We start from the raw sequence: 27,263 nt of genomic DNA, 5'->3' as shown, positions 1-27,263 counted from the left end.
GGACTTTAAATCTTAGACTGAGCTAGTTTAAATCAGTAAAGTCTGAACTTACTGTACCATTTTTTAACAATTTGTTTGATATAAACGAGCTTTCATGCGATAAAACAAACCTCGAGGTAAAACTGGACGCATTCAAAGCATGCTCACCTGTTCAAATAACAGCTGTTTGCATTTTACTCTCACCTGTGTCTGTGCGACGCTCTCGTCTCACTGTGAATCAGCCCTTCGCACATGCGCAGAACAGTCCGCAACGACCACTTCCTGCAAAATAGTGCTCCCTAACAACAGACAAAGCTTCATATGGTGGTTTCAACCAAAGGCGCTTAATTAAAAGCGTTCCTCCATCACTCCTTCAATGGTAAGACGTGTCTCGATGATTTTGTTGTGTTTCGGGTGTTTGTTTTGCAATCAGCTTTGCAGCTGAATGCAGCAGAAGTGAGATGCTTTCACACGCTGCCATTTCAGTGCCCACTCCAATGGCTGCTGGTCCCGACTAATCTCTGGAACGGGAAACTTTATGCCCGGGGGAAAACAAGTACAGCTAGTGATTAATTCCCCAGTGTACAGGGTTGGGAAGACTGCAGTGCATGGAAATTGAACAGCTGATTGCAAAATTCACCGTACTTAAGTTGCCACTAAAGAATAAGTGATAATCGACATTGTCTGCTAACGTTGGGACGCTAGCGTTCCGGTGTAGTCTAAATGCTGGTGAGTTCGTGCTTTTTACTTGGGTCTGTTTGTTTCTTCGATTAGTTTGTGCCAGTCACTTTAAATTGTTTAGTCACGTCTGACTTAGTATGTTGTGCGAATTAATGTTTCAGTTGTCCCCGGAAAGAACTGACGAGTTACTGGTCTCCAGGAAGTAGACCGATGTCTTGCTTCACCTGCACAGTAAACTGTTCCCGGGTGCTAAATTCAGCTAACCTAACGGTAGTTTGTTAGCATGTGGAGAGGTCATGGACGGGAACTTTTCGCATGACTTGATGTAATCTGTCGTTCCAGGATTAATGCTAGAATAACATACAGGACAAACAACGATGGTAGCATGTGCACTAGAGCAAACGCATTTAATAATCACAGTCCACACACAGATTTGCAGCCTGCACACGGCAATCAATACACCTATATGACATTTTTAAGGAGCGATACCAGTTATTAGTAATTATTAGTAAGGAGGGAGTTGTGAATTAGTAATAATAAATCCGTGTTAACCACATATTGCTTTAGTCATTTAAATGTATATATTAAAAATGTGTAGTAAGGCTTTTAAAATTTGTAGTAATGGTTTTGTCATTCTGTTATTTGTCTCTGCATATGTCGTTTTTTAATGCTTTATTACTTTTTTGTGTACTTTGTACACTTCCTTTTCGTGTTATTCTTATTCATATTCATAGAATATTCATATTAAAATATGGCCTGGCCCTTCTTAAATAAAACAAACCACAGCAATTGAAAGGACGCCATCAGAAGCCTGTTTTATTGAGCAGAATTTGGGCTTATCCAGGTAACTTCAGGGTTAACCATTCATTTTTCTGTACTAGGAAGGCAGTTTACATCTTATATTGCCATGGTAACTTGTGCTGCAAACCTAACTTGCTCTGTAGCATGCATGAAATCACCACCTACTGACCAGTCAGATGTCCTGTAAATTCCTGGAAGATCGTTTGTCTGCAGCTAGCAGAAGGCATGTGAAGCTTTTCAATAGCAACTTTGTGGTTTAGTAGTAAATGTAGATTTTTTTTTTAAATTTTATTTTATTTTTAACTTTCCCAGTACTGTCTAGCCTTGTATATTTTAATTATTTTATTATATTATGTTATATTACATTATATTTATAGTATTGTACTTGACACGGCCCTATTCTGACGTGCAATTCACTAATTTTGGCACATCCAAATTAAAATTAGCTGAATTATCAAAATGTTATTAAGAGTTTTATTGGTTGGGATTTCATTGACTTATCCAAAAATGTCTATTACGCATAGCTACACAGTACATGGAATTCAGTGGTCTTGATACCAGTGTTTGAAGCAACAGCTAGCCCAGTGTTTGATCCCTGTATGTTCTGTTTTACCTTTTTTTTATTACTATCATCATAATGTAATAAAAATACTTTAAAAAGGTTTTTCAGGTCTTTTAACTGTCAGCCAAAACATAATGGGACTACCAGATAAATATGTTGTTTGCTGACAGATTGATAGCGGTCAACAAGGCTCAGTCATATATGTATTTAATGTAGCTGCTTGTAACCCAGAACATTTTTGCCATTATACACAAGGTCAGTTAAAAATGTTCAGATGACTCTTATCTTCACAAACAAATGGGCTGATGACTCTGCAAACCTGAATAATACTTTTAAATTACTTTTTTAAAATCCATCAAACAATCAAATAATTATTTTCTTGTTTAATGTCTGTGAAGGTTCCAAGCTCCTTAGACTATTTTCTTGTTTAATCTTTTCCCTGTCAAGTGGAAGTAAAATAAGAAAGAAAGCTCTCTTTTAATTTTTTGGTTTTCTTTATTATTTTATGTTTAGTTTTGTCTGACCAGCAAACAACAAACTGAAAGGCACTCAGTTTTTACTCTGTGATTTTAAAAATTAAATTAGATCTTCCCATTTGAAAAGCTGACTCCAGGTTTTACATTTAAATGACTACAATTATTATTTTCTTGTTAATTAACTGACCAATGTTGCAGCTGCATTATATAAGTATTTATATCTGTTGGTTTAAGTGTGTCTTTTTGTTTTTTGCAGAAGGCATTCATTAGACTGAGAACTCATATAACAAAAGATATTTGGTAATCCAATGATCAATTAATAATTTTTTCAAATGAGAGACCTGCAAAATAATTTTCTCATTTTTATTCAGTTATTTATATATATATATATATATATATATATATATATATATATATATATATGTGTATGTGTATGTATGTATGTATGTATGTGTATGTATGTATGTATGTATGTATGTGTGTATATATATATTTTAATTCACTTATCTAAATCTCGCATAAGCCTGCATGTTGTTTAATGAACCACTTCTAAGAACAACACCTACCTGACACATTGGTTTGGTGTTAATTTGCAGACTGACCTATTTTCTCTGATTGCTTTTACATTATATCAGTTGAGTAAATGCTCATCCCTCCAGCTGTGGGCAGAGGCCCGTTAAAGTGAGCAGTGGACAAAACGAGGTTAGATCTTATCCCCCCGGGGCATCTATTGATATGAGAGCGTGCACCTGAGCAGCTAATGCTCCCAGAGGGTATGTTTTCGTTGAATGTAGGTTAGTTCGCATGTAAGGTGGCACGCATCCTTAATCCTGCAGTAAAAACAGAGTGGCGAGGACGTTGGTGAGCGTCAATGCCACACGTGCCTCACCTGCGAGTCTCGTGCTGGAGATTAGAGCAGGGTGCCCCACTTCCTTCATCGCCACTGCCTTCCCACTGATCGAACCGTGATAGGGGCAGGAGAGGGATTCACTTTATGGGACAAGGGGAGGGGGGAGTCACATATGGGGTACTATATAAGACTGTGCTCCCACCATTGACTCTGTGCCTGTTTGTCTTTGCTTCTGTGGTGGTGTGAAGCAGGGTCCCGCCAGGCTCTCCAGGTACAGAGAGTAGGCTGAGTGTGCAGACATGTCGGGCCGCTCCGCTGCAGAGATGGATGACTCGCAGGAGCTGCCGGTGAGTATGCATGAAGTCATTTGCATAGTAACTTTACTGATTTCCTGTAACTGTTGTTTTTGTGTATGATAACAAAAATGTGGCTTAAAGTTCATGCAAATATTAAAGATAGAATCTCATTTTCTGTTCACATTTTCTGTTTTAGCCAATGCAAAGTTGGATTTTAGGAGACAGCTTCAGTCAGTCTTTATCTTTATTTTCTGTTTTTGTGTTCATCTCTATGAGAGATGCCAAAGGTCATTATACCTAAGCATACCCACCATTTAACAGTTTGGTTTTTTTAAAGGTCTTAATCACTCAAGTTCAGTCAAGTTTTCTGATAAAATTATCAGAAAGTGTTTATAGTTATGATATGATATGATAATTAGATTATACAGACTTTTTGCCTTATTTGTATATAGACCCATCATGATTACCTGCATGGTCACCACCGAAGGCCTGTTTTGAGGCAGGAAAACCTCTCACAGTGTATCATTTTTTTGTGGAGCATTAAAAGGCTTTTGCTCTCTTTTTATCATCTAAAAGAATTGATGGTTAATTGAGACAATCGATGATATGCAGATTCTTCATCTGCTACCAGCACAATACGTCTATTAAAGTATTACAAATCTGTGTATACACGAGAATTATTTACAGCGGTGTACAGCTGTTTTCTCTTGTTGGTGTGGTGAGCTGTTTTACTTTTTAGAGTTCTATATTCAACATTCAGTTTGAGTTTTATTAACATTATTTTACCTTTATTATATTTTACTTACATATTGGACTCCTGTATTTTTTTAAACTATAGATTTCTATTTAATTTAGCCCTTTCCCTCTAATCTCTGTAACTGAGCAGTTTTGTTTTGTTAGTTTACCTTTATGGACTTATTCTACTTTATTTATGCTAATTTTCTATACATTGTGTTTAATGTTTTGGCTGTAACACAGGACGATTTGAGATGCATAGATCATAATGATGTTATATTATATATTGTTTGTTTTCAGTGCAGTAAAGAACTGTTCTATTACCCAGAAGGTTGTCATTTACTATTCTTGCTGATATCACAGTGGCTGATAAATGTCAACCCATGCACCTTTTTTTCTTAATTAAAACTACATAAATAAATAAAACTGACTGTGTTCTGCTGCTTTGTTTAAATCGTGTGAGCTGTCTGACTTGTGTGTCTGCATTTTTGTGCATGTGCAGGCAAAGAAGGCCAAGATTGACGTAGATGGTGAACTAAAGAAAGAGTCGGGGTTGGTATCTACTTATATGGGCTCACTTTTTTTAAATTACTGTTTAATTACAATAACATTTTTCCTGCTCTTTCAGTAATTTGGGGGATGATGGGAGCCCAGCTGCTGTTTTAGGTTCATCAGAGCAGGAGAACTCATATTCTGCCCTGTCCACAGCCCAAATTGATCCAGGTCAGTAGAATATGTTTAAAAATCAAAGGCTCATAATGTCCAAAGATGTTGCTGTAGTTTATTGACATTTCACGTGTGGCCACAGGTGAACAGGAGCAGTCCAGCGCAGAGAGGGGAGCTGCATCTCAACCATGTGGTGACTCAATTAACTCATACGGTCATTCTGGTACGAACAGAAACAGACTCGGCTCTAAACAATTCACAGTGATGTTACTCTTGTAAGTGCTCTTGTTGCTAAAATAGTCTCTTTTCCTGCAGCCACTGATGCCACAGCCACATCTGAATACACCCAACAGGTTTATCAGGGAAGCAAGTGAGTATGCTGCATGGAAGTGAGACATTAAACTTTATGAATCACTTTAGATTTAAAGAGAGAAAAATGCAACATCCTCACTCACATATGCAATAAGTTTTCAAACAAAGCATACGAATCAGTTTCCACTCAGAGTTATTAACTTATCAGAAGATCACTGTGGGGTAAATGTATAAGATCTGTTTGAGTCAGTTATTATAGTTTTGTATGTTCTGATTAGGTTTTATTTTTATTTGGTTATATTTAGAAAAATCAGTACAGGTATTACAATAAAAACACAGAATTTTTGGAAAGTGGTTGACTTGGTTGCAGTCTCACTGATACAAAGTCTCATCAGGCAAGTTTTGTTTTACTGAACTAAATTTTACTGAAATATTATCTAGGGATGGGTATCCTTTAGGTTTTATCCGATACCGGTGCCAAACCGGTACTTTTGAAACGGTGCTTAAACGGTGCTCGAACCGGTGCTTAAAAAATAGAGAACACAAACTTTGTCCAAAAACCTCTCATGTTTTTTTTTTTTTAACAGTCTCTTTTTTTCTGCAAAATGATAACCAAGTTTGCCTTTTCTGTTGATACAACATACCTCCTTTGGTTGGAACCGGTGCTTAAACAATGGAAAATACAAACTTTGTCCTAAAACCTCTCATGTTTAGCTGGTTTGTTTTTTTTTGTAAAAAGATAACAGTGTTAGCCTTTTCTGCAGCTATAGGGCATATATGGTATCACTCTATCAAACAAGAAGACAGCCGCATGTAACTACGACGGTGTTTGCTAGTTCACCTTACGTGCATTAATTTAATAACATGGTCAGCCTACTCAACGTAAATTACATACGAACAACATTAAGCTACTCGCGCAGAGAAGAACGGCTGCTGCTGCCATCATCATCCGTCATCATTTCTGCTACACTGGCAGGGCTAGGGGCCAGGACTCTCCTCTTCGGGTTCTTGGGGGATGTTGCTAACTCCGGGTCCGATAACAGGCACCACACCCGCAGCAGATGTGCTCGGTGTGAGGTCTTGCAGCAAGCTATCAAATACGGTGCATTTCTCGGCTTTTAAAAAAAACGCTATGCGTCGCCAGAACGTACGTACCTGGGCCCGCCTACTATCCTTGGAAAGGTAAAATGATTGGCTAGAATCCAAAGTGCATGATATCTCAGGGAAAAAAAGCACCGAAATAAAGCACCGAAATGTGTGCAGCTTTTCGGTCTGGTTACTACCATTTATGTCAGAACCGGTGCCATAATGGAACTGGATACTGGTACCCATCCCTACTATTAGCTTAGTTTGGTAAAATTATTATTTATTGTTGTCAGTGTTCCAGGTTCACCAACTCCTAAATCAGTAGTTTCAGTTATTTTAGTTAATTAAAATGTTTTTTTTTAATCTAGTTTTATTTTTTAGTGTAGTTTTAGTTAACCACAGCAACCTTGGTGCACGATTTGTGGCATCCTGACTTTACCTGCAACGTTTGGACCTCATTTTAATTTTGTTGAGATGTTCCGAAGAAGACTTTTTATTGATGGCTGCAGTTTTCTCCTTTTGTACAGCAGCTTTTACTCTCACCAAGTTGCAGGTTTGTCAGACCACCAGGTTAGATTACTAATGTGCTTTTATAAATGTAAAAGTGATAAAGTAGGTGTTTGTATGTAAATGTGGTGATGAAAAATCCAACTCTTTGTGTGTGTTTTTTTTTTTTTTTTTTTTTTTTTTTTTTTTCTCTTACATCAAGACAAAGCCTGGCTCTTTTGTTTTGTATAATGCACCTGCTGCAGGTGTACTCACTTTTGTTATAGGTAGTCATTCTCTCTCTCTCTTTCAGCCCAGCAGTAACGTCATACACCAGTCAGGTGGCGTTTCCTCCTCTGGCCCAGTCCACTGTGTACTCATCCTTCCCCCAAACAGGCCAGACCTACGGTCTCCCACCTTTTGGTTAGTGCCTGCTCTTTTTGGACGACCCTTTTTAAGGACAGTCTGCTCTCTAAAATCCAAGCATCACACTTCATGACTTTGCTTTTAAAGCCTCACTGTGCTTTGGCGCTGAACCAGTCTGCTTTTAAATCCTGCTTTTAAACACAAACACAAATCTTGACGGGAGTACCCGGTTTACTAACTTTGCTGCATCTTCAGTGACCCACTTTCTCCCCTGCTGCCTCTTTCATCTTCAGCTTCCATTGCTCTCTTTCATCTTCAGGTGCTATGTGGCCAGGCATAAAAACAGAGACAGGGCTGCCTGATGCGCCCTCTGGTGGCCAGCCTGGGTTTCTCAGTTTCAGCTCCACATATACCTCAACCCAGCCAGGCCAGCTGCACTACTCATACCCCAGCCAAGGCAAGCTGCCATCTCACTCTGTCTCACTGTCTGCAAATACCTGAAGAACACAGTAAAGGAGAACCTGCAGTGGCACAGCTCTGATTTCCTCTCTTGCCATTATAACATCATGTAGAAGTATTTTTATTTTTATATTTTAGTCTTTGCATCTCTTTTAATGCGAATGTTTCTTACTCTAGGCTCAAGCTTCACAACATCCAGTGTGTATTCCAACATCCCTTCAGCTACTGCTGCGACTACAACCGCCTCGGCGGTGACCCATCAGGTGAGAATGAGTGATTCTCCAGTAAGATGAAGAATAAAATTATCTTTGTGTGTGTTTTTAAGAGCGGTTGGTGCACCGTAGGAGTGGAAAATTGTCTTTAAAATGACCAAAAATTAAAAGGAAAAAATTCCTTTCAAGCTATGAATGTATGCAAGCAAAGTGTTAATATGGTGCAAATCTCAAGCAAGGAATGCAGAAGTCTTGTATGTGTGTGCTCAACATGTTTATTCTGTGCTGTGGTAGGAGATTAGAATGCTAGACATAGTGATCTATAAAAGGATATTAAAAGCATTTGCAATGTGAGCAAAAGTTCAGCTCAAACTTACTTCAGTATTTATGTCTTTGAGTGAGGGCAGAAATCCACAGGAAGTGGATGCTTTTGTGATCAAGTTTTGATCACAGAGGGTTCATCTTACTGTCTGACACAGGACCTGAGTTTGTGTTATGTTCAGTGATATTAGAACTTCTTGAAAAGATGAGATTGTTCCCGCGTATTGTTACTCAGCCCTGCGTGGAGTCCTTTCCCATCATTCTGCTAATCACGTTTGTTTGTTGTTTCACTTCTCTCCAGGATTTTAGCAGCTATAACTCTCTAGGACAGAGTCAGTTCTCTCAGTACTACACTCTTCCTCCCAGCTACGTGCCTGCTGGGCTACCTAACAGTGATGACCACGGTGGCGGTGCGGGTGTCGCCGGATATTCAGCAGTGAAATCAGAGGAGGCCGCCTCAGCTGGACTGCCTCCTAGAGGTTTTTGGCTTTTCATTATCTTTTGCCTTTTACCTTTTTTTCTGCCTTTGGTTTCTTTACCTTAAATAACTGTCAGCACTTTGTTCTTTTTTTTTTGTTGCCTCTCCCGTTTGGTTCTTTTGTCAGCACTTTGTTCTACAGCACATGGTAAATAGCTGTGTAACATTAACACACATTGCTTTACCTACATTTAAAGCAGGAAAAAGCACAGTAAGAATACTTAAACAAAAACTTCTCATGGTACTGTCTTTCTCTAAGTTAACTTTATTTAAATAAAAACCTGAAAAATAACTAAATGAATACTGCACACACTGTTAAGGTGCCTGTGTTATTGTGTAGAAATATTTATCAAACTAGTTGAACAGTTACGATGAAGTATAGTGTACTTTAATTTATTTTATTTTTTATCAGTTCTCCTGTGCACCTGGCTACAATTTCATTTTCAAGATGCAATTTGTTCTACATCCTGGAGGAACTTATAACAGAACTCTTCTGTTTTTTGTTTTCTGTCTGGAGCTCGTTTTAGATGTCCACTGCAGCCCTGAACGGCTCCAGACATTTCAGAGATGCAGATGAGAAATTTAAGATCTAAAGTAGTTGGATCAGACATTAAACTGTCAGCTTTAGACCAGGTTACACTGAAGTGTGAAGAGAGCAGCTAATATTCTGGATCTGCACCTCAGTAAACAAGTGAAAAAGTCTGCAGCCAATTCTCCTTTTTAATCCCATAATGTGCTGTGGAATTCAAAAAGAATTTAAGTGGAAAATCTAAATAACTAAAATAAGAATCTTCTTTCGGCTGCTCTCTTATTAAAAGGTTGTTTTTTATGCTGGCTGCCACGCTCATGTTCTTGGTCTCATTTTAGATGCGTCCCCACCAGAAAACCTGCCTGTTTGTGCGGCTCTTCCTACAGCTGTGGCAGTGCCCGCTGGAGCTCGAGATCAGGACGAGGTCGGCCGCAGGAACTCGGTGGGCAAAGCCAAAGGGAAGGGCAAGAAGTCTGATAACTCTCCACCTGCTGAGAGTGACCTGGAGGTAACCATTTAATTTGCTTATTAAACAGTACTGGATATAATTAATAGCAGTAAGTTTGTTTTGACATTTGTGAAATCTTTACAATGATAGATATATTAATTAACTATTATAGGAACTGAACCATTTCTGTGTCAATTCCGGACCCAAGTTATGTTTATGGGTTTTTTTTTTTTCATGCTTTTTGAAATATAATGGGAAAGTTAGAGGAGCAGGAAAAAGTTCACTGTAATATGGAGTGCAGTCCAACAAGTAATCTTGTTCTTTTGTGTTTCAGCGCATTTTTTTATGGGATCTGGATGAAACTATTATCATATTCCACTCTTTGCTCACCGGCTCTTACGCTCAGAAGTTTGGCAAGGTTGGTTTTTCCAAAGATTAAACCTTTGAGCTTACAATGCAAAAATTAGACCTATTGAATTGTGTAACATGCTTATTGTGGGTCTCTTTTCTTTTGTTCAGGACCCGGCGACTGTGTTGAACTTGGGCTTGCAGATGGAGGAGCTGATCTTTGAGCTGGCAGACACCCATCTTTTCTTCAATGACCTCGAGGTACAGTGAAGTTTGTTTAGACTGGAGTGAATATGGGAGATGAGCAGCTTTTGCTTGTTCACAGCACCTGGTACAAACCAGAATTCCAGGTTTTATTTAATTAAATTTTTTACAAACTCACTGAGTTGCATGTCAGATGGAAGAAGGCAGATAGACAATAGACTGACTGTCAAAAACTGGTTGAACTGCATTAAACAAACAAATGCGGCGCTGTTTCCTGACATGAGCACTTCTAAACTTACAACCAATCAAAAGGCATCTTATTATACATGTGAATAATAATCAGGGAACTGGTGAGTGTTTTTTCTGGTTCCACCTCCTTCCGTTTTAACAGGTTGAAGGTGTTCAAAAAGCCCCACAATTACTTGTTATACATGTTTTAGTTTCATATTTAAATAGTTCCTAAATAAACTAGGAAAAGAATCCCTCTACTTGTGTTTTCTTCAAGGAGTGTGATCAAGTCCATGTTGAGGATGTGGCCTCTGATGACAATGGACAGGACCTGAGGTGTGTTACACGCTGCCCGCTAACTAACCCAGCCACTACAAAATGCTTTGTGTCGTTCTGAGTAATCACAGGTGCTTTTTCTTTGCTTCAGCAACTACAACTTCATGGCGGATGGATTTAACGGCCCCAGCGGTGGAGCTGCATCAGGAACCACCACAGGAGTTCAGGGAGGGGTGGAGTGGATGCGTAAACTGGCCTTTCGCTACCGCCGGCTAAAAGAGATCTACAATAGTTACAAAGGAAATGTCGGGGGTGAGTTTGCAAAGCAGTGTCCTCTGAAGGCTTAAGTGACAGCAGCTCAGATGAAGGAAAAATACATTCTTACATTAAAACACCAGACTTTTCTTCCCAGCTCCCAGAAACCAGCAGTGACTGGAACTTAAGCTCTTTGTTTTCCTGCTCTTGTTAAACAAATTAATGTTTCAGTGCAGCAGCCAAAAATAAACCGCAAACTGTTAAAGAGCTGAGCTGCACTCAGACTTTGGAGTTTGAGCCACAGTAGGTGGATCATTGTAAACACTTTATAAAAGGAGTGCATTTCTGTGTTGCTCCTAATGGAGTTTAGACCTTGCGGTGAAGAGGCTCAAAGGCTAAGCATAGATGTCTGCTTTGTTTCTTTTGGTCTTCCAGGCCTGTTGAATCCCATGAAGAGGGAGCTGCTGTTGAGGCTTCAGTCCGAGATCGAGAATGTTACAGACTCCTGGCTCAGCACTGCACTCAAGTCTCTGCTGCTCATCCAGTCCAGGTTTGAGCACCTCAGGTTATCGTTTTAGCTCGTAGGTAGTGTGTCGTAGATTAGTTACTCCTTGTTAAAATATTTTGTTTGCATCTTTGAGATTCACCCATAACCCTGAGTTATTGTAGGGTCTTTATCTTACAATGTAAACCGCCTTGAGGCAACTGTTGTTGTGAATTGGTCCTGTATAAATCAAATCAAATACAGTTGAATTTATGATGGTGTGTGTGTGTGTGTGTGTGTGTGTGTGTGTGTGTGTGTGTGTGTCACCCACCAACAGGGGGAAGTGTATGAACGTGTTAGTCACCACGACTCAGCTGGTTCCAGCTCTGGCCAAAGTGCTGCTCTACGGCCTGGGAGACGTCTTCCCCATCGAAAACATCTACAGTGCCACAAAAATAGGTACGTATGCAACCTGATTACTCTGTGTCAAATAAATTTTTTTTTTTAAAAAAAAGATTTATTTATATCTTTATGTGATTCTTTATTTTCCTTTTCCCTGTGGTTTCCTGTCATGTAGGGAAAGAGAGCTGCTTTGAGAGGATCGTCTCTCGCTTTGGGAAAAAAGTGACTTATGTGGTGATAGGTGACGGCCGAGATGAGGAATTTGCAGCAAAACAGGTAAAACTCAAATTTTGCCTTTTTTTTTCTTAAGCTATTTCATTTCAAATTGGATGATCTGCAGCATTTTATGATTTTGACCCATTTTAATGGGAAAATTCTTAGATTGTGTTTTTGTGTGGACAGGCAGAATTTCAGATTTTTAGGAAAAAAGATGCAGGTACACGTTCCTCATGGTTTTTGTTGTCATTTTTCTTCCTGATCACGAGACCATGTACCAGGAAAAAGAAACAAGGCAGGGTTTACTAGGAGAATATGATCCTGGACGACATTGACTTGAACTATTATTTACAGTGTGGAATGAAAGAAGATGGTTTATAACCAATAAACAAAAAAGATACAAGAGCCATTTTTCCACCTGCTGAAGTTACTGTTTAGACTGACTTGAATCTCCAGAGCAGGTTCATCCTAGATCCTCTCTGAGAAATACGGAGTCCCTCTGATGACATGGTCCAAAAAATAAATAAATTGTGGCCACAAAATAGTACTTTGTGGGCACAAAGTCTAATTTGTTGCCACGAAACACTTGACCGATAACCGTGATACTTCCCAGGCCCTTGCAGTTGGTTGACAATAAAATCTATCGCGGCGTCCAGGTCGTACTTACGTCTGTAAAGCAACTGGGCTCTCAATATCCTTTTTAAATGTCTCTCGGTAATAATAGTTCCTTGCATTGCCAGGCTTTTCAAAATGCATTTGTAGCTCATTCCCAGCCTAAAATAAAACTCAATCATACTGTCTCTGTCCATGGTGTATAGGTTTAGCCTACTCTTATGCTTATCTCTCTACGCCCCTGTCCAGGAATTGTATCAATATGATGTGCGCATGTTATCTATTTCGTTGCCACAAATGCATAATGCGTTGGCACGTTATACCCAATTCGTACCAACAAATTAGCATTTCGTGCGCACGTTATACCTATTTCGTGCCCTCGAAATAGTATTTCCTGGCCACAAATAAGTATTTCGTGGGCACGTTATACTATTTCGAGAGCAAGAAGTAGTATTTTGTGGCCACAATTTATTTATTTTTTGGACCATGTCATCAGAGGGGCTCCGTAGAGAAAGTACCTGAATGGTACGAAGTTAACCTGTCAGGAAAAAAATACAAGATGAGAAGGACAGGGGAAACTGGTTGACAACGAGTAAACTTTCAAAATAAAAGCCAGAAAGTTGTGTTTTTGTCTATGTATTTTTAAGAAGTGATTATAAATGCAGGGATTTTCTTGCATGAAAACATTCTGCAGTAAAGTGGTTTTAAGAGATGTTTAATTAGTCAAGCATAAAAAATTCCTTTGCTCATCAAAAAAGTAGGGTTAAGTATGTTTGCACAATCTGTTGGAGCGGTCCGGCTTAAAAGTGTAGTGACCCCCCCCCCCCCCCCAAAACCCTGATTTTTCTACAATTAAAGTAAATAAAATTGCCATATGTAGACGGGAGACCCACAAACATAAAGTCTCATGTGAACAAAACACTTTGTCAGACTGTGCTCTTTACAATTACACACTCTGCTTTCTTGTGCCTAATTTTTTGTCTCCCTCCCTCTGCAGCACAACATGCCTTTCTGGCGGATCTCCAGTCACGGCGACCTCGTGTCCCTTCACCAAGCGCTGGAACTGGACTTCTTGTAACGAGGATGCTGTTGAATGCTGCGCACTCAAAGGGAAAATGTTGTCGTCGTACTGGTGACTTGTGGAGTGAAACTGTGTGTGTGAATAATTCTCCACAAGCCCAACAATCCACACTCACCTGTTAGAAATCTGCTCTCGCTTTCCGACGACTTGCAACTCGCTGTGTGTTGGTGAACGTTTTGAGGCGGACTTTGGGTCGGAGCCGCCTGCGAGAAACAAACTGGACGCGTCAGTCATCAGAAGTAAGGTTCCTCTCGCCCAGCACCCCCTCCTCTACGGCAGCTAAGCTCACTGCGGCTGAAACTGGCACTGATTTGGACACAGAAGGGATGACTTCTATTATCCAGCTTCTTCACGGTTTTTGGCTTTTGTTTTCACATAAGCATCCAAATGTCCTGCAGCGAACATCACCCCTCAACTCTCACTGAGTTTAAACGGCTAAAGAGACGTTGTTGTTTGTTGGTGGCTTTGTCTGTGGAGGTTGTTATAGCTTTTTATTTTGAAAAATCTCTTTCTGGGGTGACTTGAAAGCATAATTTTGCCTTTATTTTTTTTCCATCATGTTCCTGACAGTCATCAGGTATCAATTAATCCCACTTTTATGTATTGCCTCTCATGTAGCCAGACCGTTATTAAACAAAAGGTACTCAGTGATGGAGGGCGGCGGGGGCCATTAATCTCTGACTATCACGACAAGACCAAACCACACCATCAGTCAGCACCATCAGTTCTGACCTCTCCACTGTGTGATCCGTGGTCATTGAGCGTGTGCTAAGGATAAGAGGTGCAAACTGCAGGAAGTGGTAATAAGTGTGGGAAAAAATGCACAGAGCATCATCAGTTTCATGGATGACTGGGCAGAAGGATCACAATTTTATTATTATTATTTTTCCCCCATTGTGTGGTTTTCAGACTCGTGGCTTCATTTGATGTTTTATAAGGCAAGAAAACAAATATGTGACTTAACAGAATACTGAAAAAATAAGTAATAAAAGTTTAATAAATGATAAATAATAAATATTATAATAGCCTCCAGTTACACTCCAGGGCTGGACTACATACGTAGAACTACATCCTAGTGAGACTTAACTACACCAACGTCAGATATTTATCCTTTTTCCTCTTGTGGCTGTAAAGAGCTTCTTTAACTGAAGCGTGTTCACTAAGCGAAAGCTGAAGTTTTGTTATATACGGACTTAAAAACATTTTTTCCACCGTATGCCAATGATAATCAACATTGTTTGTGTCCTTTGGGCTCCTCAGAGCGCAGTCCCAAGTGTCCTTGAATTCCCAGAAGAGAGGTGGAGTGTTTAATCTGTAACCAGAACAAAACCGTGATTCAAATGTCCGCACTATCATATTCATTTCACTGTGATGTGGATCTGTTGATGCCTGGTTCAAGTGTGCTGGTTTGGTCTTTCCAAAATTGTTCCAGTACAAGTGAACACCCGATTAATGGGAGTTTATTTTTTGTTCATAAGCTAATCACAAAGTAGAAATCTTTTTTTCACTTTCCTCCTATTTAAAGAAAAACTGAGCCCATCTGTGGTTTTAGAGAAATGTTACACACCCGAAGATCATGTAGCATTTTTATGTGTAAACTTGATGGCTGAGTTTCTCACACATGGATTAATCAAAGTCCTCGATCATGAAACTTTGTTCTTCAGAGATCATCACAGTGAGTTATTCTTATAATCTGGGAAACTTGCTGACTTTCAGATGAAAGCATGAAATATTCTGGAGTGTTGTTTTTCTTTCATCGTCATTGTTGTTTGTTGATTTTCTTTCTTTCTGTCTGTTTATTTTCTTTTCTTTCATAAAAGTATTTTTTCATTGTTTTTCAAAATACCAGAAAACTTGCAGCTGAATATTTTTGGCTTTTTGAGGCTCTGTTGGTCTTATTGGAGTCGTAGATATGATGTGCATCAAATTACTAATTAGGAAGATGATTAATAATTAGATGCTGTCATAATTTTGTCTGTGAATGTCAGAAAGTGGTACAGAAGGCAGTCTAAGACCCAAATATTATTATAATAAAGGGGGAAAAAAGAAGTAAACAAGAAATGGCTTTACACACCTCCTCAGTTACTTTGAGTTATCGTCACTCAGCCTCACAACAACCCAAAGTCTTTCTAAATCATATAGGAGGGAATCAAAAATAAAGGATGACAGTGCAATAAACTTCTACTTTGCTCATTAACTGTATTTCGTGGGGTTTGTTTTGTTATGTAGACGGCGAGGAGCGCAGAGGGATGGACCTTCCCCAGTCTGAGATTAAGACTGAACAATAACTGAGCCTGAAGAAGATTTTCACACACATGCAGCTTGACCATTAAGAATGTGTATTTGTGTGTCGTTTTGTTTGTGTCCCGTGTGCATATTTATATTGTGCCTTTAACCATCATCTGTCTGCTTAATCTCAAAGGGAAATATCTTTTTATGTTTGATACATGTATCTCTGCATTGTTATTCTCCAAAGTGTTATTTTACTTTATTTTTATCTCAATACTTTTTAAGTACTGTCGAGATTTTCTTTTGTTACTGAGTTTGACTTTTTTGACTTGATTGTTCTGTCTGCACTGCAACTGAAAGGTCTCGTAGAAAACTCCACATGCACTGCGGCTCAGTGTTTAAAGAAATTTAAAGTTTGGCGTTCAGATGTTTTCCTCCTTTTGACGAGGAGATTTTTTTTTCTTTTGCTGTGAAACATTTAGCATCGCTTAGACAATCACAATCCCCGATGTTTGGTGTTTTATTTTTTATGGCTGGTCAGAAGCAGCTGTAACAAAGCGTGCTCGTTCTGTCGTTCAGTTACTACCTTAGTGAATCAAAGGGAGAACGAGCAGTCCTCAAACAGAAAACTGAGACCTTTGCATCTGTTCAGCTTATTGAATGTTTATTTCTTTACTTTGTCTGCATGTCACGTCTGTTTTGAAGTATATTATCATGGCCGTACATAATGACCATGAAATGTTTAAGGGACTATAATCTTAGATTTTCTTTTTTTCATGCCAAATATTGCTGTTATTCAAAAGCTGTTTATTTTATATATATTTCATCTCATTTTCTGACATGTGAGGCTGTTTGCGGTCACATAGAGAGCCTGAAAACTCAACACTATCATAATAATCAATGCTAATTATTTAATGACAGTAATCACTATTTCCTCCCAACAGCCCTGTAAGGTTTTCCTGTGTAAGACAATATAATGTAAATACATTTTAAAAGGTTTCAGACTCAAGTTTGTGTGTTTTTATTTTATTCAAATGGGGGGGGGGGGAATTAAAAAGAAATGTATCTGTAAATATAGACCAGAAGACAGTAGATTATAGTAGTAGAAATAACATATTTAGATTAAATATAACCTTAAAGTTAGATTCCAGTGTAGTCAGCTTTCTAATGAGAATGGGAAGTAGACTTTTTGGTTTCTCTATTACAAGATTAATATAGCTGTACCAACCATTGCTCACTTGTGTCCACACAGGCCCAAGAAATGCTTACCTGAAGTTTAAAATAAATACTACAGTTTGGCCCATAATTCTTTGGACAAAGATGCAGTTCTTCTAGTTTTGCTTCTGTGTGGATTCACAGTGGATTTTCATTCCAGCAACATCTACTGATTGAAGTGCATATTTTCAGAACTTCAGATTCAGTTTTACAAATTGAATCATTGACTGAAGATCAGTTTCATGACCAGGTTAACTTGTAATTCCATGATAAATAAATATTACCTCCACCCCTCTTCTCTCTACACATTACTTATTTCATTCATCCTCCCTTCACCCCTCCACTCTCCCCACCTCCCTTTTATCTTCCTCCATCCTTCTCTTCACTTACTTCAGTTACCCATCATTCTTTTGCTTCATCTCTTCCACCCTCCTTGCCCTTCTCTTCATCCTACATCCCAAGCCCCTCCTCTTTGAGGTTTTCAGGGGACACCCAGTTGGGAAAAGACCCCGAGGTACACCTGGATATATGTAACCTGGTCCTGAAACAACTTAGGATCCTCTGGGACAAACTGCAAAATGCTCCTGAGGAAAATTAAAATATCTGGAATATATTGCTTATGCTGCTGCCACCATCAACAGACTTCAACTTAACAAAATAAAACTAAATAAAATAAAACTTAACAACTGTGGCATGAATGGGAAACACTCTTCAAATAGTTACTTGAATCTGTTTGTTACTCGCGTTCAATCGAGGTCTAAACTTACTACTTATTACTTAAGAAAGAAGACGACGCGTCTATCCTGGGACAGGATGTTAATGTATACAAATACCCGGGCTGAGTGACAACATTTATTTAAAAGGTTTCAGGACTTAAGGAAATTGACTGTTGTTTTTGTTTCTTGTTCCTGCAGAAATGAAAAAAAAATTGCCAATGAACGTGATTATCAGGTGTCACAGTTTCCATCTTTTTAGAGATTCTGTTGCATATCAATAAATAATACAGAAACTACACAATCAAAAATATGCAATTGCAACGATCAAGGCTAAACCAAGAGATGAAATAACAGTTTTCCATCTTCCAAACATGGATTCCAAACAATCCTATATGCCAGTATCTAACTATATTTGTTAGAAAAATTCCTTTATGAAGTGAGACACTCAGAAAGCAATAGTATACACAGTGAACGTCTGTGCAAGTGCCCATGAGTTTCATTTATACACTTCTTCCATCATTATCTTGGAAACAGATATGTGTGTGGTGCTCCTATAGAGAAACAATTCAGCTACATGGTGTGCTAGTACATAATTCAAGATTCAAGAAGGTTTATTGTCATTTCGCATGGTATTTACAGAAAAATACATAGACTGAACTGAAATATTGTTTCTCACCAGCCTCTACAATTCAATAATCACTAAAAAAATAAAAATACACTATAACAATCTGGTCACAGATCCATCAGAAGCAGTGTAGTTAATTAATTTGAAGCCAGACATTATTTTTATCCAAGCCTGAGCAAGGGTCAAGGAGACAAGTCAGACTAACAACTAGGGCTGCAGCTCTCAATTATTTTAGTAATTGAGTAATCTGTTGATTATGCCATATTAAAATACACTTTTTAAACAAAACATTGGCTTAAATGCAATACTATATAAATACTCTCAAGTACTGTTTGACAGTACATTATTTCTGGGATGGCATAGATTTGGTGTGGGTTCATATTTATTAGTGTGGACCAGTGGGACCAGTCCCATCCAACTACTGGCCAATAACCTGCCTCAATACCACAAGGACGCTCCTGTCAGGTATCATAGTGTCTAAGATGAACAGGCTCATGGCTCAATATATGAGCAGAGCACAGAAAGGAATTGGCTGGAATACCAGAGGAGCGAAACACCAGCTACTGGTAGACAGAGCAGTCGCCCGAGACTGCAAAGCAAGAATGACCAACCTGTGCACTGCCTGGATTGATTACAAGAAGGCCTGTGAGGCCAGGAGCTCAATGGAGATGTGGCATACAACACTAGAGCCCAACTTCAAGCCAATAACACAGGTCGCCATCAATTGAGGGATCTACCAATGAGATGCTCTGTCCCCACTGCTGTTCTGCATAGGTCTGAACCCTCTCAGAGATCATTAACAAGACTGGCTACGGATACCGACTACGGAATGGGGCAGTTGTCAGCCACCTCCTGTACATGGATGACATGAAGCTGTATGCCAAGAGTGAACGAGACATCGATTCACTGATCCACACCACCAGGATATACAGCAAGGACATTTGGACTGGAGAAATGGATGGTAAAAAAGAGAGGGGAGGTAGTCAGAACTGAGGGGATCGAACTACCAGAAGGCAACATTGCAGACATCAAGGACAGCTACAGGTACCTGGGAATCCCACAGGCAAATGGGAACCACGAAGTGGCCACTAGCAAAGCTGCGACCACCAAGTACCTGCAGATAGTTAGGCAAGTCCCGAGGAGTCAGCTGAACGGTAAGAACAAGATCCGGGCTATCAACACCTACGCCCTGCATGTGATCAGGTACCCTGCTGGGATAATGAGCTGACCAAAGGAGGAGATAGAAGCCACTGACATCAAGACAAGAAAGCTCCTGACCATGCATGGAGGGTTTCACCACAAGACTGTACGCTAAGCATAGTGAAAGAGGCCGGGGACTTGTGAGTGTGAGTACCACAGTCCAGGATGAGATAACGAACATCCACGAATACATCAGGAAGATGGCACCAACCGACCACATCAGTGAATACCACAGGCAGCAGAAACCCAAGAAAGAAGATGAAGAGGAGAAACCAACATGGCCCCTGCACGGTATGTACCACCAGCAGATAGAGGATGTATCAACTTGTGAAAATCCATCATTTAAATTTGCCCATTTTGTAATTAGTGTCTTCTTTTTTCTCCGCTTGGCTAAACAACTTTACAGATGGATTTTAAATGGATCTCTGTGCTGTAAAACACTGTTAAATGTCAGAATTATACACAGACTAATACAGTGCATTTTGGTTAAAGAAAATTAGTGACAGTGTATAAAAAAATTAGATAACAGTGTTTTTTAACCCTTGCACAGCACTCAGCAGAAAACCCCCCAACACTTTGTTGCAGTGTTGCAAGCCTGTTGCTTCTCATTTAGCCGCTGCATTGATGTGGTGAAGTTTCAGCTCAGATTCATCACCCTGCAGGAGTATGTTCATATCCCTGCACCAGACAAACCAGAATGGCCCGGGTGTCTTTGAAAGTGACTTCATCACCAACAGCATACTTCCTCGCTACAATCTCCTTCACCTCTTTCTCTGTGTTTTAATGTGTGTTTCCTTTCACATCAATATAATAGCAATTACTGCTGGCATACTAACAGGAGATGACTATAGCCAGGAGAAGCCCAGTGTCTGGTTCATATCAGGACTGTGGATGAGCAGGGTGGAAGAAGACTGTGTCACCCTATTCCATTTCTAGGTGTACCCTGGGATACTGTGGGTCATAGTCTCGGACTCCATGGTACATCTTGTTCACTCAGCCCTCCAACTCAGGATAGTCATGTTCCTGCACCATGCCATTTTGTGGTCCTGGCAGGACGACCAGGCAACCATTCTGCCTGTTCACTGTCTCCATAGCTGTCCATGCACAGACAATCCCATCACATGGTCAAAAGAGGAAGTAATTCAGATCCTGATGCAATGGATGACAGGACGTCTTCTTACTTGTATCAGGAGGTTTGTTGATCAGCGTCGTGTGCATAGCCATGATGTCTTGATGCATGCGAAGATATACAGATGCGACACCGAGGATGTGGACATAGCCATGATATTCTGTCCAGTGAAACACTCAATGTACTTAGGGATCGCTGGTAAAGAGCTGTACCGGAAGAGTTCAGGATCCTCCTGGAAGTCCTGTAGTTTAGAGACAGCTTTCTGATGTGGTCAGATCGGTGGCAGCCGCTCGCCTTTTTCAGTCGCACGCTCCATGATGCCGACCACAAGTGCAGCGTTTTCGATAGAGAGTTGTTGGCTCTGCACCTCGCGACGTGGCATTTTCAATTTTTTCTGGAGGGTCGCAGTTTCACTGCGTACGTCGACCACAAACCTTTGACCTTCGCTATGTCCAAGATTTCTGACCCTATGGAGCGCGCACCAGCAGCTCCAGTTAGCGGCCGTTTCGGAGTTTACGACGGACATTCAGCACGTGGCTGGTAATTCCAACCAGGTCGCTGACTGTCTGTCCCGCATGTTGGTTTCTCCTGTGTACGTCAGTGTCGACTACGCCGCCATGGCCGCTGAGCAGCGTGCCGACCCGCACGTCTTTGCACTTCGTTCCGTGCAGATGGGCCTCGTGATGGAGAACACGCCAGTGTGGGAGGGCAGTCCACGTTTGCTGTGCGATGTTTCTACCGGTCGCCCGCGACTGGTCGTTCCCCTTTCGTGGCGCCGTTTTCAACTCCGTCCACGCCCTCTCTCATCCGGGCGTACGTGCTTCAGTCAAGCTGGTCAGCACCAGGTTCGTTTGGCCGGGCCTGCGGAAATCGGTGGAGGCGTGTGTTCCATGCCAACGTTCCAAGATCCACAGACACACGCAGGTGCCCCTCGAACCCTTCCGCGTCCCTGGTCGGTGTTTCGACCAGGTGCATGTCGATCTAGTTGGCCCTCTTCTGCAGTAGCAGGGTTTCACACACCTTTTGACTGTGGTGGATCGCACAACCAGGTGGCCAGAGGCGAACCCCTGGCCTCCACAACGGCGGAGGCGGTGGCCAGGGCTTTCGTGTCGACGTGGGTTTCGCGTTTTGGTCCCCCCGCTGACATTACCTCGGACAGGGGCCCCCAGTTCGTTTCGGAGCTTTGGTCTGTCATGGCTGACGGCCTGGGGGTCAAGATCCACAGCACCACGGCGTACCACCCGCAGGCTAACGGCATGTGCGAGCGGTTTCACCGGTCACTCAAGGCCACGCTCCGGGCTTCTTTGACAGGTGGCTACTGGGCTGACCGTCTTCCCTGTCTTTTATTGGGATTACGCAGCGCAGTAAAAGAGGATCTTGGGGTTTCTCCAGCTGAGCTGGTCCTTGGTCAGCCCCTCCGTGTACCTGGGGAGTTTCTGCCTGAGAGCCTCCCCCCATGTTTCGATACCTCTGTGCTGTCTTCCCACCCCCTGGGGGGTCCCTTTTCTCAAGGAAACCAGTCAAGGAACCTATGGCAGGTTCGGCTCGAGCTAGTGGGCCCACAGCCAGTTCTCCACCTCCCTGGTTCAGCCGTTCTGGCCGTTTGCTTAAGCCCCGGGCTTTGGACTAGTGGATGGTTCTACTGGGGGGGGGCATGTGTGGTGGCCCACCAGAGGGCTCCACTCACACCCAGGTCGGGAGGAGGGGTTCTGCTGGTTTTTGGTGCAATGTGTCCAGTTGTAGTTTGGAGATGAATAAAGTCAGAATGGAAAATTACAGCTCCTGTGTCATCTGTACCATACCTCCACAGTTTCATTTTTCCCTGGTTTTACTATCACACTGGGGCACATGTTCATGAAAATGCAGCAGACCATCACCATCTTATCCAGAAGGGTCACCTTTTCACCCTCACATGGAAGAAGTAATCTGATTGGCATCGTGGTATGTAGCATGTAGTTTGAAGCAGGGATTTCAGACTGCCCCATGTGTAGCGTTGGAACCCAGTCAGGATTTGTTTCATCCATTTCATAGGCTGGTTTGTCCGCAATAATGCCAAATAATTAGCAACTCTAGTAATAGAATGTAGTTCTACAAAATTACTCATTAGGATGGTTGTTCTAATTTGCTATGACCTCAGAGTGCATTGAAAATAAAACTTATAGGCTATAAAGAGTAATACTGACTTATTTAGTTCATATATTATATTAGTAAATTATTTATTTCATTTTATGCAGGTTAAATGTCCCCTCTGTTCTGCGGAGCTTTCTTACACAAACAAAAGCACCTCCTCAATGTTTAGGCATTACAGAGCCAAACATGAAAATGAGGAGACATACACACCAAGAATGAACACAGGTAGGCCTATATAGACATTGAACAGCTTTATCATCATTTTTTTTTATTAATATGTGTTTTATTATTTTGAAATCAAGCATCTGGGAAGACTGTTCTGGACCAGGCAGTCCTGAATTTTATTATAAAGGCCTACCAACCCCTTAGTATTGTGGAGAGTGAGGGGTTCAGGTCCTTGATCCATCATACATTTTGCCAACCAGAAAGGTTTGAATAGACAATAGACAATGTCTCATCAGGTAGCTGATGTTAAGTACTGCATACTGATATAATTTTGTTTCATCTTCAGACCGTCAAGGAATTGATAGCCAAAAAACATACGGAGGAACTCGAACGAGTGAAAATGGAAGTACAGCAAGCTGTGGCAGTGAGTATAACAGCTGACATGTGGACCTCTTTGAACATGGAGGCTTACTTGGCTCTTAGCTGTCACTACATTAATGAGAATATGCAGTTGTGTACATCTGTGTTGGGTGTGAAACACTTTCCACAAAGTCACACTGCAGACAATTTGGCCCAATTCAAAACGGGCATGATGGATGATTGGGCCATCACAAATAAGGTAAGGTGTCTTGTGACCGACGCAGCACCAAACATGATTGCAGCAACAAGAACTCTCCAAATTCGACATTCAGTTTGCATTGCACACAAACTCAATTTATTAGTCAAGAAATCATGTGATCAAACCCCTGAACTTTCATCCATAAGAGACAAATCTAGACAAATCGTATCATTCTTCAGATCCAGCACTACAGCCAAAGAAAAGCTTGCTCAAGTGCAGCAGCAGATGGGACGGCCTGTCTTGAAACTTATCAACGAGGTACCAACACGTTGGAACGGCACATATCAGATGCTGTCATGGCTACATGATGAGAAAGAACCAGTCTGGGTATCTCTTGCTTCTCTTCCAACAGATTTAACTCCACTTACGGCTGATGAGTGTAACATCATAAGGGAAGCACTTCTTGTGCTGGCCCCTTTCCATCAGGCCACAGTGGAGTTGTCTGAGGAGAAGAGAGTTTCAGAATCATAGGTCATCCTGATGATGAAAATGCTATATTGTGCACTTGAGCGGAACTCTTTACATTTACACACACAAGCAGCCACCCATCTCCATGACCAACTTAGGCGTCGTGTCACAGACACTGCTTCTAATCTGGAGTCATTAAGTGTGTTGACCCTATCAACACTTTTAGACCCCAGATTTAAAACTTTCGGATTTCGTAGTTCCTCCAAGTGTAGTGAGGCAGTCAATCGCCTGAAAATGGAGTGTGCTGCAGTAATTGCCCGCACAACATCTGAGCCACAGCCTGGACCTTCATCAGAGTGGTCACCTGGTCCAGGCAAGATCAGTATTATCAGCTTATTCGAACATTTATTTTGATGCTAACGTGTACTAATTTGGGGTAAATGACAAAAACTAAAACAGCCATGCATTTTTTTAATATTTCAGAAAACCTGTTGCAGCGGCTCGATGAAGAAGTTGGCAGACAAACCAATAATGCAACAGCAGACTCCATCATTGAGGTCCAGCGCTACTTGGCGGAGAGAAACATTCCAGGATCAGAGGATCCTTTAATGTACTGGGGGAATAGGAAGACATCTTATCCGAACCATTTCCACCTGGCTTTACAGTTTTTGTGTATCCCAGCTTCATCTGTGCCCTGTGAGCATGTGTTTTCCAAAGTTGGGGAAATGGTGTCAAAAAAACGCAGTAGACTGAATGCAAAAACATTGGATAAACTTATTTTTCTGAATAGAAATGTATAATAAACTCTGAGTCAATTACATTTAAATGGGTAATATTACATTCACAATACTTTCATTTTAATTTTCACTTAATGTCATTCCCAATATATTTTAAATATGTCTGCAATATTTGAAATGCAAAAGATATAAAATGATTCCATGTAAAGTACAATACCTTACAGTGTATACAAGTATGACTAGGTCATTGAATCAGTGTCTGTTGTGAGTCTCAAGTAAGTTGCCTGCAATGATATTTAAGGTCCAGCAGGTGTCAGTATGGAGCAAAACAGCAACACTGTGTCGACACAGTATCGATATAGTTTGGGGAATGTGCTGAAACGCTTCATGAGGCCTCATCTACAGCCTTCGTTCTCACAATACAATACAGTTGATTGTCCCTAGGATCAGAACAGAATTGGGGAAAAAGGCTTTTAAATACGCTGCCCCTGCTTCCTGGAATGATCTGCAGAAGGAACTGAGATTATCGGAATTGGTTACTTTGGGAGAGTTTAAGTCTGTTTTAAAGGAACGAGAGAGTGGCTCTTTTACTCAGTGTGATTGTTTTTAATGTACTCCTGGTTTGATCTGCTGTTGTATATTTTGCACATGTTGTTATGGGATATTGTATTTGTTTTGAACGTTGTATATTTATGTGGTATGCGTATTTTGACTTTTGTTGTCATGAAGCCAGGTCTCTCTTGAAAATGAGACTTTTAATCTCAATGAGATTTTTTACCTGGATAAATAAAGGACAAATAATCTACCCATCACTAGTGGTAAGGAGGACCCAAAGTGCAGACTCACAGAGATAGAAGGTAAACTCAAATTAGATTTATTGTAAAACAAAACCAAAAACTAAACTGAAAACTACAAAACCAAACAGGCTGACAAGCAGAACACAGAGCATGATAAGACAGTAGATCGCGACACGGACAGAGGAAAACACAGGGCTTCAATACACAGAGGGAGCAATCAGAGAATGAGAGATAGGAGGGAAACGCAGCTGGGACAAATCAGGCCTAACGAGACAAGGGAAGCAAAACCAGACACATTAACATAAGAAATGGACCTTCAAAGTAAAACAGGAAATATAACAGAGACGCGGACTTGACACGGGGATACAGCAGACAGGGGAGACAGCAACTATGGATCACAGACAGAAAACCAGAACTCTAACAAAAACCACAGAGAACCTAAACTTAGAATAATCCAATAACCCATAAGACAAAGAAAGCTAGAACATAATGAAATAAACAAAATCAAAGAACCAAAGACACTGGGTCGACGACCCAGGCACCCTAACAATCCAGGCTAGACGCCTTCTTTTGGTAACATCCGATACATGAGCTCCCTCATGTTGCTTCCAGGTGAAGAAACAATGACAAGATAGCCCATTTTCAAGCTTATTCCCTTGGCGGGCGTGCGTTCTAACATTACAACTGACCACACAGCAAGTACGAACCATAGCTGATATTATCCGTGTGCTTTCGCTCCTCTCAATTGTTAGCGCTTTGTTTGGCCTGCAAATATGGCGCCTCAACCCAAAATCCTGGCCACGCCCCCTCCCGTGACATCACACTCCAAAACCCTATTTTGGGTCACTTTTGCCAGTCCCAAGCCCAGATAAAGGGGGAGGGTTGGAATTGTGACATTAAAAAACAATAATTGCTAAAAGAAATTTAATTTGTAGTTCAAAATATATTCTAAATGCTTTTAGGGCATTTTTTACTCACTTTATGTCTCTTCCACAATGTTATTTCTCTCTCCTACGGCGTCTGTTACAACTACATAGGCATGACCAATTATGCAAATTTGGCGATGACGTCACGTAGCAACTTCTAGCGACTTTTGGGACAGCCAATAGCGATTTTCCTTACTGAGGAGTTGGCAACACTGGCTGTGGCCAGTTGCAAAGCAAGTATGTTAGACTTCACCAGCTTGCCCTTTAGAGTTGAAAGGAAAAAAATACATATTTGGGAATCACAGTGACAAAAAAACCATAAAAACCTTTTCAAAGAAAATGTGAGTGCATTGCTGCAACAAGTGAAGCGTTCCCTTACCAACTGGACACCACTCTCTATTTCTCTGGTAGGACGTATCAACTCAATTAAAATGACCATTCTACCCAAATTTTTATACCTTTCACAGGCCTTACCCATTTTCATTACCAACACTTTTTTCAATGAGGTGGATTCTGTG

General features: G+C 40.7%; 2 protein-coding genes and 1 pseudogene across 4 annotated transcripts in view; 2 read left to right on the top strand and 1 right to left on the bottom strand.

Moving 5' to 3' along the window:
• The first annotated feature begins 251 nt into the window (after nt 1–251).
• On the top strand, nt 252–17,087 carry eya3 (EYA transcriptional coactivator and phosphatase 3). 3 transcript variants are annotated; one of them, XM_065470515.1, is made up of 19 exons: nt 252–358; nt 3,601–3,696; nt 4,883–4,932; nt 5,009–5,103; nt 5,189–5,269; nt 5,362–5,416; nt 7,244–7,353; nt 7,616–7,753; nt 7,933–8,018; nt 8,590–8,767; nt 9,682–9,803; nt 10,078–10,161; nt 10,263–10,352; nt 10,801–10,859; nt 10,951–11,111; nt 11,490–11,604; nt 11,876–11,997; nt 12,116–12,216; nt 13,766–17,087. In XM_065470515.1, exons 2-19 carry the CDS (start codon nt 3,649–3,651, stop codon nt 13,844–13,846), a joined length of 1,776 nt encoding a protein of 591 aa, XP_065326587.1. In that variant the 5' UTR covers nt 252–358; nt 3,601–3,648; the 3' UTR covers nt 13,847–17,087. The 3 variants fall into 3 exon arrangements, with proteins under 3 accessions (XP_065326587.1, XP_065326585.1, XP_065326588.1); XM_065470513.1 differs by having other exon boundaries at nt 9,634–9,803; XM_065470516.1 differs by lacking the exon at nt 7,616–7,753 and having other exon boundaries at nt 9,634–9,803.
• Nucleotides 17,088–20,485: 3,398 nt separating this feature from the next.
• LOC135932486 (phytanoyl-CoA dioxygenase, peroxisomal-like) lies at nt 20,486–21,345 on the bottom strand (annotated as a pseudogene).
• Nucleotides 21,346–24,579: 3,234 nt separating this feature from the next.
• Nucleotides 24,580–27,263, top strand: part of LOC135932439 (interferon-induced very large GTPase 1-like) — a 34,075-nt gene continuing 31,391 nt past the window's right edge. Inside the window, exons 1-2 of the mRNA XM_065469933.1 lie at nt 24,580–24,658; nt 24,769–24,895. Coding sequence (XP_065326005.1) covers nt 24,580–24,658; nt 24,769–24,895 — 206 coding nt within the window. The remainder of the gene's footprint in view (nt 24,659–24,768; nt 24,896–27,263) is intronic.

This window comes from Pelmatolapia mariae, linkage group LG22 (genome assembly GCF_036321145.2).
Source record: "Pelmatolapia mariae isolate MD_Pm_ZW linkage group LG22, Pm_UMD_F_2, whole genome shotgun sequence".
Classification (NCBI taxonomy): Eukaryota; Metazoa; Chordata; class Actinopteri; order Cichliformes; family Cichlidae; genus Pelmatolapia; species Pelmatolapia mariae.
This window is presented reverse-complemented; position numbering and strand designations above follow the sequence as displayed.